Consider the following 10,826-nt stretch of genomic DNA (forward strand, 5'->3'; position numbering starts at 1 on the left):
CTGAAATGGGACTGATCCAATCAATGCAGTTTGAGAAGTTTAAGGTTTAGCTTCGTCTGCTTTTAAATTGGTGCAGTTTTGACAGATTTTGCTTTGAATAATATATTAAATACAACATTTATTTGTTTACTTGTATAATGTAAATGGCCACAATACCAGAGAAATTATTTATTTGTATGTGCTGTATAGGATTATATATTGAATGTGAAAATATTTATCTTTATACATTTAGCTAGGTGTTGATATTGTACTATTAATGTGGTTGCTCCAAATCCAAACTAATCTTGAAATTGGTACAATGTCAAAACTCATTGTACGATCATCAGTCTGTGTGTACAGGCTGTGATTTTGAGGCAGGAAATGTGAAAACAAGCACCATTTTAGTGACAGAACTATTGACCATGAGGTTGTAAAGTCTACTGTCTTTTACTATATGGTAGCATTTGCATATTTGTGTTTGTTTGAATATGCTGTAGTGTGCCTCTGACCCCAGAGAACCAACTCTCCTTTCCCTGTTTCCCGCCAGTTCAACACTCCAAATTGGCACATTAACCTGGAACAAAAAGAAACAACCAAAAACTCCTGATGTTGTTGAAAAGGATCGATTTATTATGCATGATGTATCGTACGGGTTTATATTTGTGTTTTCACTCTCGAAAACTCTGTATCAAAACATAATTAACTTCCACCATAACACTCCATGCATATGTCAATAACAAAAAATTGACAGATATAATGTAATTAAAATGCAGTTACTCCAAAGCATGTGGTTTGTCTTGTGTTGAACACAGGGGCTTAAACACACATCATCACAAAAGTGTGTTCACTTCTATTCTTCCTGATCTACCAAATTTTGCAAAAGTAGTAAACACAGTTGATCAAATTGGAAACACATGATTACAGCCAGCCATTAAAAATATGCACAAAACAAGCACATTATACCGGTTTGTATTATCAATGTTGACTTCTGGACTTCTGGCGCCAAAATTAACCTAATGAAGTGGATCGGGCATCGGCCAGATCATGTGACTAATCCACCATATCACATAATTAAAGGTTTCCGGTGGAGTTTGCTTCTAAACAAACAATGTTTATTTTCAATGTCTCTCTCCAAAATGCATTGTGTGCATTCTTGTTGTTTTAAATCCTCCATTGTTTTCATCCATGTTAGCTAGCCGGCGATCTTCTTCTTCGCTGGCCTTTCTGGAACATTGCTACGCTTCTTTGCTCGTCACAGCCAGTGGAATAGCATGAAACCTGCACACACATTGCCTTACCTTCGTGTGTGCAGATTAGGATGTAATGACACGCGGTAACCCGTGTTTTATGGTGTGACGTCACTTTGGCCCTGCAGACGCTCACGGATACTGCAAGCATAAATGAAGCTGAAGGAAACGGAGCAGTGAATGTGTAAAGTAGGCCGAACTCAAACATCAATTGTAAATAATTGTCCGAACCCAGCCGGGTCGGGTATCCACACTCTCGTACAGATACAAACAAAACAGGGACCTACTCTTAAAAACATTGTGAATGCCTCAGCAATCCCTGGCCTCATGTACAGATTTGGGGTATTTGGTAATGAAAGAGACACATTCAGAGTGGTGTATCCCTCATTTTTAATTCTTTGGCACAACATATAGTACAATCATACTGTTTATAAAGACGGGGGTTTGATAATATTGGAGTAATATTTGAGACAATAAAGTCACACAATAGGACTCTACACCAAACATCCGAAACATAGAATTTGAGTACCATTACCATTATTAATAGTACAAATAATAAATATTAATATTATTACAAATTGGAATACACTCAAAATGTGTCATTTACTCTACAACGACAAACGGAAATCATTTTCAAAATCGTTTGAAATTTAAAGTGGCTAATTTCCAATCCTACAGCGGCTTTATTAAAAGCTGATAGCAGCGTCACGTCAACACACATGAAGGGTTCAGCGGAGCATCGGAGTGTTTGGTGAACCCGTCAGCGAAGCCCTCCCCTTCCACCAGCGTTGGCCTCCGGTTGCACATGGGACACAGTTCGTTGCGTTCCTGTGAGGCTCTCATCCAGATGATGAGGTTCCAGCGTTGGCCAGAGGAGATGGGCAGGGCCCCGTGCATGTGTTGGCCCCGGTGGAGGAGGCCCTCGGTCACCCTGTGTTGAACCTCTGAACACTCCATCTCACTTAAAGGCACCTGCAGGGGGGATACAACCGCTAACTTTAGACATGATTTAGCTGTTTTGTATGGAAATTACATCAAAAATTGTCTCACCATTACGGCTGTTATAATACATTTAAAATATTAGGTTGTTTAGTTTTAATGAGATGCAATTACAGTAGCTCTAAACTGCCAGAAAACTTTACTCAGGCTTTCTTATCTTAGAAAGTACGTTCACAACTTGTCACTACCGTAGGACATACGCCTGTGATCTTTCCAAACATGAACCTTTTCTTAAAGGCAATTCCTCTAAGAGAAAAAACTAAAGGATTCAAAATACACAAAGAAGCATTGAAGAAAAGAACTTTTGCGACATAATAAAATCTCAACTACAGGAAAATCTTTTCAGAACTCACTGTTGAAAGATGGTCAGTATAATCTTTTAAAGTGTTTGTTGTTGTAATACTCGTTTTGGCCACAAGAGGCCAAGATGCCCCAAAAGCATTCATGTTTTGCTCCAGGTGATTTTTAATTTACATAACTTGCTAACACACAATATCATTATGCTACTTGTGTTTAGAGTGCATTGAGAAATCAATAAGCAATTTTTTTTAAGGAACATATAAAGTTTATCCTGCAAAACCTTTCTTCACCTGCTTTTAAATCATAAACACAGAAGAGAAAACTATTAAGATCAGACTTGAAAACCAGAATTTATTTTTCTCAATTGCCTTTTAGAGCTTCAGCATAGATAACCTAGGGGTGGTTGTATGTATGCTAATAGCAGTAATAACAGCAGCAGTAGTAATAGTGTCATAGTATAGTATTATACCTGTCTCATATCACCAAAATAAAGGTTGCCCTCGGTGAAGTCCCTGCCCAGGGAAACATTAAGGGTGACCTCTGCATTGTCGTAATGGTAGCTCAGGTCCAGGTCTTCATTCATGTCATATTTAACAACAAAGGCCTTGTGGCTGTCCAGACAGCCTCCCCCACAGTCCGGGTACAGCAGGGAGGTGAGCGGATGCAGGTAGAGCTCACGGAAGGGTGTGATGAAGCCCTCGTCAAAACCCAGTTCATTCAGGAGGATCTGGAAGAGAGAAAATTAGAACATATAACTCATGTTTTATTTCCTGACCTTCTTACGACCATACATCTTTAAGTTAGACCTCTTTCGTGGCTTCAACATTTTAGATCTTCGTAATTTAAGGTTTCAGCTGCAGCACTCCATCTTGGCTAAAAAAAAAGATATAATGAATATTTAAATGTTACTGTGAAATGACCTTTGAATTTCCGTGACTTATTTAGACAATCTATCAAAGTTCCTGCAAGTACCTGCTTGGAATACACCTCCCATGTTTTACAGAGTTCTACTTATTTCATGGCTGAGGGACCACGATAGGCCAAGGATCCAAATGTCATGGCAGAATAAAGATGAAATGTGAATGACTGAGTGAGGTTAATTGGTGCTTTTTCAGGGGTTTCTGCCTGTAGAAACACATACATTACCCCATAATGGTTCATGGTGTTGGGTCTTCCTTTAGGGGCGGAGGACTGCTCAAAGTGCTCCAGCTCCTCCATCAGCTCCTCACAGAAGCGTTTCTCAAACACAGGGAAGCGATAAACCCTTGCAGCTTCAACAGAAAGACGGGAATTACTTAAATATGCACCATGTGGCATTTTAGTACATCAATATATTGTTATCTAACTGGGATGATGTGGTGCAATCAATATAAACAAATAAGAGCAGTCCTCATTGTCCTGAGTCAAAGTTTACGACCATTCTTAAGTCCACTTCTTAGAGGTTTTATACATCCTTGTACGCTAATATGAGGTGTCTGAATGGCATTATGGGTACTCTTTGATGTTAACCCAAAACTGAGAGGAAATGAAAACACCCTCCAGCTAACCTGCCTCTTCCTCCAACATGTCTCCGAGACCTTCTTCACTGATGTTGCTGCTTCGACAACACTCAACAATCTGCTTGAACTTTGGTGCGAGGAAGGACTCCTGAGGAGAGGTGGTGTGCAAAGCGTGTCTCAGCAAGGTGTTGTTAACACATTATTAATGATGCTATTAGCAGTGGCCTGATGCAGAAAGTACCTGCAGATGGTAGACATGAGGATGAAGAGGCTGGTACATGTCTTTAATAGCAACGGCTCTCTCAGCAGAAGTCACACTTAGACGCCTCCGCCTGTCCACTTCCTGTGAAATCTAAATAGAGTAGTCATACAGTTAAAGGCAGTGTTGGTAATCTAAAAATGTTAAAAACATTTTTGATATTTGTTTGTTTTTTAATTCTCATTAAATCCTGAACTTGTCTTGTTCTGTAAGACCAACAGTAAACAGTAAAGCCAGAGATAATAGGTTAAGAAAACAAATATTCACATTGAAGAGCAAAAAACTAGAGAATTTAGAGCATTTTATTTAGAAAAATAACTCAAACAATTATCGAGTGTCATCACAAAAAAAGGATTATCAAATATTCAGATTAATTCTCCGTTGATCAATTTATCAATTCATCTAATTGTTGGAGCTCCGTGGGGGCGTGTTTCAAATGTATGTGGGTTAATAAAGTTAGTGAAATGTTTGAGGTTTATTTCACACCTAAAATGAAGCGAACCAACCAAATGTAAATCATGTCAGTACTTTATTAAAAGTTTGTTGGTATTGTTACTCACTTAAACACACAAACAGACACACAGACACTCTTCCTCACCTTGTTGAGCACATCTTCAAACTGTTGGTCCGTCACGCAGCCAAGCCTCCGAAGTATCTGGGTAGCAATAATTAAACACAACAACACACACAATAGAGTTCACAAACCGGACATTTCACTCAAAATATATATTTTTGTTTTAAAAACGTAACTAAGATCCACTCACGGATTGGTAGTCCAGTCGGAACTGCTGCTCGGAGGAAAAGCGGACATGGAGCTTGTAGTCCTCCAGGAAAACATTATCAGTGGTGAAACAGTTACAGGTGTAAAACCTGCGACTTCCGTCTTCCTTGTTTGTCATTACTACCAGTTTGAAAAAGGAAACGCTTCAATCAAACACACAGACGTGTAATAAACGTAGTAATACCATCAAGACTGTTTACTAACAAGCTACACGGCTGATTATGTTTTAACGCTAGTTACACAGCAGCAACACACACACATAACACTTCCGGTTCGAAGTCTTTAATAATAAAAGTGTAATTTCCTCAAAACTTAAATTGACTAACGTTGCACACCTTTTTTTTTGCTGAAGAAATATAGTAGCCATCAACATTAGACTTTATATTTGTATCCTCCGTGTACTTGTACTGATGTTGGTATTGACAACTGGCAGCTGCGTTTACAAACTGTGACCACTAGATGGCAGACTCGCACTATTTTTACTATTTTACTATATTTAATGAATACAGTACGGCAACTTTTGAGGGATTGACGGCAGGTAATCAAAAACATTTTCCAAAAAGATACACATTCCAATGTCCGGTGGCAGTATTCATAATGAAAGATATTTCCCATATAACTTGAAAACTAGACATTTTTTTAATCGACTGGCAGGAAGTATCAGTCGTTGTCCAAAAGGGGGCGCTAGTTATACAAATGGATATCAAACACATATATACAAACGTAGAAGAAGAGAACGAATACAGGCATAAGCTTTGTAGCTTCATTCCGAGTGTTTTTGTTGTGGATTATTTGCTATTTGTCTTCAATAGGATTAGCTAGCACTGCTGCTAAATATGCCGATTGGCAGTTAGCATATTTTTTTTGTTTATTGAGAATACAGACGTTGTGCATTGTACTGCTTTGTAAAGTCTAAAGCGGAAATGTTAAGCGTGGAGTCGTTGCAAGTGGCTGAGGAGGAGGTGGTTGAATCCAGCTCCAATAAACTCGGTGACATTTACACTTTTGTGGCGAAAGGCTGCTTTCCTCAGACGATGAATCCCTTACGAAAGAAGAATCTAAAAAGATACGCCCAGAAATTTATGATCGATGGTAAGGTTTATTTTAAAAACCTTAAAAACACTGAGAATGCTTTCATCACGCGCTTCCATTTTCAAAAACCCTGCAAATTTCAAATCAAGGACATAACGTAATGTATCAAGTGCATCTGTAGGAGCCTGTAGAAATGATTCACTAAAACCTGCACTCATAAAACGGCTCTAGTACTTGTTCAGGTAACTTGTGCTTTGTTGGAAGATAATTTATAGGAATAACAATCGAACTACTTATAAAACACCACATTTTCTGAAGATAAGTGGCGTTTGGTAAATAATGCCAAACTGATAAACCATGTTGTATCTGTATGTCTACCATCAAGACAAGCAAGACAACAGTAAATACTAAGTATGGTGGGACGTTGTCTCCATTCTCCACAAGTCAGAATAACACAAGTGATTCACAGCATGTCCCACTTTTAATTCGTTTCTACATTCAAGAGGGAAAGCTGTACTATGTGGGACCAAAGAAAGAAGAGAAGAGGGAGGTGGTGATAGAGGCGGAGAGGAAGAGGCAGGTTTTTCTCGACTGCCACTTCAATGACATCGGTCATCACCTGGGCCAAAAGAAGACCGTCCACAGGATCCAGAGCAAGTACTACTGGCTGGGGATCATCAAGGACGTAGTGGATTGGGTACTCACATCTTTATGACTGCATTTTTATGTTAAGATCAATGAGACGTGACGATAATAAAGTTGAACCTTCTGCGATAACTGTTTCAGATAAAAGTCTGTGAGACCTGTCGGCACACAGAGAGGAATAAAAACCTGGCAAGGATTGTTCGGCCTATAAAAGTGGATGCACCGTGGGATATTGTTGGGATTGACATAACAGGTTTCAGCCTCAATTCATTTGATCACATTTTTTTTTATATTCTGTATCATTTCTTTCCACACGTTGAGACCTGCTGCCTGTTTTTCTCTTCTCTTCTCTTAACCAGGGCCTTTCCCAGAGACGCAGCAAGGCAACACCAGTGTTACAGTCCTCATTGATTATTTTAGTAAATGGCCAGAAGCTTTTCCAGTGCAAAAGACAGATGCTCTCTCTGTTGCGAAATGTATTTCCAAATGCATATACAGGTAGAAGCATTTCACAAAATCGTCAATATTCATCTTTAGGTTGAAACAAAGTTAACCTGCAACATAATGTATTCTGATCTCTGTTCAATCAGGTTTGGTGCCCCTAAAGTAATAGTGTGTACACAGAATGCTGACTTCTGTGATGAGGTGAGATGTGAGTCGCAAGGTCAATTAGAATAAACCGATCAATTGAAGGATTAGACATTGTAACACTGTCATGGACCAGTTTTATCAGTGCCTGTATTGGTGTTTTCTAGGTGACAAAGCTGCTGTGCGGCAGGTGGAGCATTGTGCAGAAGGTGTCTCCTCTGGATCAACCTCAGCTCAACCCGCTTCACGACTGCACGAGTCCTTTACTGAAGGAAGCCATTTTGCAGATGGTAACTGAGAAGCAGGCGGAATGGGACGACTTCCTGGACCCAGTGCTGTTTCTCTTCAGGACGTCCACCAACCCTACGACCAAGTTCAGCCCTTACTCCCTCATGTTCAACAGGAAAGCTAATTTACCAAACGAGGTAGGGCTCCCTTGTCAAGAAAAACAAATCTAACTCTGGTTTGTTTTTGCATACTAATTTGACTTCCTTTGCTCCAGACTACTTTGAGCCTGCTCGGTTATGACGACCAAGAGCAGGATATGTATTCCACGAAGGAGAAGGCCTCGGCATATATGACCATAATGCAGGAGCAGCAGAACTCTGTGAAGCAGCTGGTAATTGTTTTGTCTTACTCTATTACAATGGATGTTGGTGATGGAGCTAGTTTTTTGTTTATCTGATTGTCACATGCACATCATCCGCTGCTTTCTGGGTTTTGACACAAAACCCACAAATGGGGGTTGGGGGTATACAAACTGCATATAAGAAGTGAACGTAGTCCCCCATTAGTTTGTTGACTGACGTTTTACAGCCTCGAGTTTGAGATTTTGTCCGTCACCATCTTGATTTTTATCTGTTGCCATTATGGCACTATAGCGATTTAGGCCATGAACTCAAGTTTACAATATTTACTGAGGTAATATATATCAAATGAGAATTTTCTCATAGATTTCTAGACAATCAGGTTTGGTGTGCCTGGGCCTTTAGGTTTGCAGCTGGTGACCTGTGTGAGACCCTATCAGACAGAAGTACAGTCATTTTCTGCGAACTGTTGTTGAAGTTCCTTAGAATACATTTTCTAAACTTGCTAAACCTGTATTTAGTCTCTTACAACCTCTCCCTGTCCTCATTCCTGAACGCCTCTTCCTTATGCAACCGCTCCTGTCTGAGTTTAGCTGTGAACTTATCGTCATTGTTGCTGACATCGACATATTATCACCTTTTACAAGGTTTTTACAGCAAAAACGTTAGCAAACAGTTGTCCTTTTTACATATATTGGAAGAGCAGAGCTACATTTGCATTATTTCGGTGTTGTATTTCTGTCCATTTGATGACTATAAGTCACATTTTTTCATGCTAAAATTAAGATGTTGCATGCTAAAAGAAAATAAAAGAAAGAAACCAAACCAAGAAACCATATATTTATTTAATAATTTATTAAATGACTTACACGCCAGAGTTTCCTGTCATTTAAACTAGAAAGTATCAATTATAACTGGTACAAAGTATACTGGTATTACCCATGTGTTATGCAACAACAAACTTGTCAAAACAATATTCACAAATGCACACATTTATGGGATTAATTGTTAAACTCATAAACATAACTGGCTGTGTGTAGCATATGGTAGATGTGGAGAGAAATTATTTAGCTCAGATGTTTTATATTTATTTTGTCCTTTTTTTTGTTTTTAACCCGAAAAGACGAACATCCTTTCTGTTTTGTGTCTGAATGTGTTTCTTCCACTTCCAGGTGATCGCCAATATGAACGCTGCCTACAAACAAGAGAAGAAGAAGAACACCAAGCGGAGAACACATAACATGCGCTCGATGACTTTTAAAATCACAGATCCTCTTTTCTGTGCAGGAGACTCGCCCTCCCCGAAAAGACTGAAAGACGGTATATATTTATCTTTTCCTGTTGAGACGGTGCTGGCCACCGAGCAAAGCAGCTCAGAGGACATGAAGACTGAGTTAGAATACCACTTAGCTGAGTCTGACGTTCACTGAGGAGGACTGGGAAGAGAACTGTAGAGTGGACAGATTGGTGGAGCATGACGATATGTTGTCACGAGCTGCCTGAAATCTTGGACAGACGATGGAAATCCAGATGTCGGTGAAATGAGTTTGATGCTTATTGCTGCTATAACCGAACGTCCGTTGGCTGATATTTCACTGGTGTTTAGAACCAGAATACACAGAGCAAAGAAATTGCTGTGAACATTGACCCACATTAATTGTTGAGCTTTTACCTGATTTCCCTACAAACATTGTTTCCCATAAAAATGATGTTAACTTATTTTTTTCTATCTGTGTCATACAATAGATTTTTAAGCTGCAATACTTTACAATAGAAGTATTGTTTGATTGGTGTGGCCTTGGTGTATAGTTATTACCTGATGGGGAATCAGATATTGCTTATGAGGATTTGTTAAATAAATGAGTCGGATGCATTTGCAATAGTGGAGTTTCATTTTCCAAATTCTAAAATTGTAGTTTCTTTACTTTAGTTTCAGTTCTTTTTTTAAAAAGTTTTTAAAAAGTCATAGTTTAACATGTTAAAAAAAAATCATTAAAAAGTCATGCTATACTATGACTTTTTAATGATATTTTTTTAAGATGTTAAATGATGATTTTTTCTTTTTTTTTAACTTTTGTCCACATACTATATTACCTTTTTATAACTTTTTTCCAACACACCATAGCATATTAAAAGTCATAGTATAATACAAAAGTCATAAATCCATAATATAGTATGTCAAAAAAAGCTAGAAACAAGTCAAAGTATAGGTTGTTAAAAAAGTTATGGAAGAAAGTCATAAAAAGGTAATAGAATAGCATATTGAAAAAAAGTCATGAAAGTCATAGTATAGTATTTAGAACAATGTAATAATTTAGTATGTAGGAAAAAAGTGTCATAGTATAGTATGTCTAAAAAAAGTCATAGAAAAGTCATATTGAATAAAGTCACAGTATTGTATAACAAAAGACGTCATGGTAAAGCATGTCATTAAAAAGTCATAGTATAGTACGTCAAAAATGTAATAGTGTATGTTTTATTCATTAAAATCAATTATGTACAGGGTATTGAAAAAAGTCATAAAGAAATCATAGTACAGTACGTCACAAAAGTCAATGTATAGTAAGTCAAAAAAAGTTATAGAATAGTATGTGGAAAAAAGTTATACTAGAAAGTCATGATATAGCATGTTGAATGTAAAAGTTGAAATAAAAGTTGCAGCTGCATGAGTGAATGTAACAGTCGGAACATGGCTGGACTATACATAGTATAGCAAATCAAAAATAAGTAAAAGAAATTGCAGTATATGTCAAAACAAAGTCATAGTTTAGTGTCGAAAAAAGTCATAGTATATCATCTCAACAAAAAGTCCTAAGGGTCATAGTAAAGAATGTCGAAAAAAGTCATAATGAAGTATGTTGAAAAAAGTAATTCATACATAATGGAATAATAGGTGTGAAAAGGTCATAG

At 37.9% G+C, this 10,826-nt stretch overlaps 1 protein-coding gene across 1 annotated transcript; it reads right to left on the bottom strand.

Annotated features, from left to right (window-relative positions):
• Positions 1–1,540: 1,540 nt before the first annotated feature.
• Positions 1,541–5,293, bottom strand: ogfod2 (2-oxoglutarate and iron-dependent oxygenase domain containing 2). The gene is made up of 7 exons (XM_031849471.1): positions 5,048–5,293; positions 4,882–4,938; positions 4,266–4,376; positions 4,073–4,172; positions 3,672–3,796; positions 2,995–3,252; positions 1,541–2,198 (listed from the first exon to the last, which is right to left on the bottom strand). Exons 1-7 carry the CDS (start codon positions 5,180–5,182, stop codon positions 1,932–1,934), a joined length of 1,053 nt encoding a protein of 350 aa, XP_031705331.1. The 5' UTR covers positions 5,183–5,293; the 3' UTR covers positions 1,541–1,931.
• Between the last annotated feature and the right edge of the window lie 5,533 nt (positions 5,294–10,826).

This window comes from Anarrhichthys ocellatus, unplaced genomic scaffold (genome assembly GCF_004355925.1).
Source record: "Anarrhichthys ocellatus isolate YVR2014 unplaced genomic scaffold, GSC_Weel_1.0 scaffold9, whole genome shotgun sequence".
Classification (NCBI taxonomy): Eukaryota; Metazoa; Chordata; class Actinopteri; order Perciformes; family Anarhichadidae; genus Anarrhichthys; species Anarrhichthys ocellatus.

What these genes read in the sequence shown, in the direction of transcription:
- ogfod2 (XM_031849471.1), bottom strand. Translation starts at nt 5,182, where the DNA reads ATGACAAACAAGGAAGACGGAAGTCGCAGGTTTTACACCTGTAACTGT. An exon ending in TTGAAGATGTGCTCAACAAG is followed by an intron (nt 4,377 to 4,881) that starts GTGAGGAAGAGT and finishes TACTCTATTTAG; the next exon opens with ATTTCACAGGAAGTGGACAG. An exon ending in CATGTTGGAGGAAGAGGCAG is followed by an intron (nt 3,797 to 4,072) that starts GTTAGCTGGAGG and finishes TTTCTGTTGAAG; the next exon opens with CTGCAAGGGTTTATCGCTTC.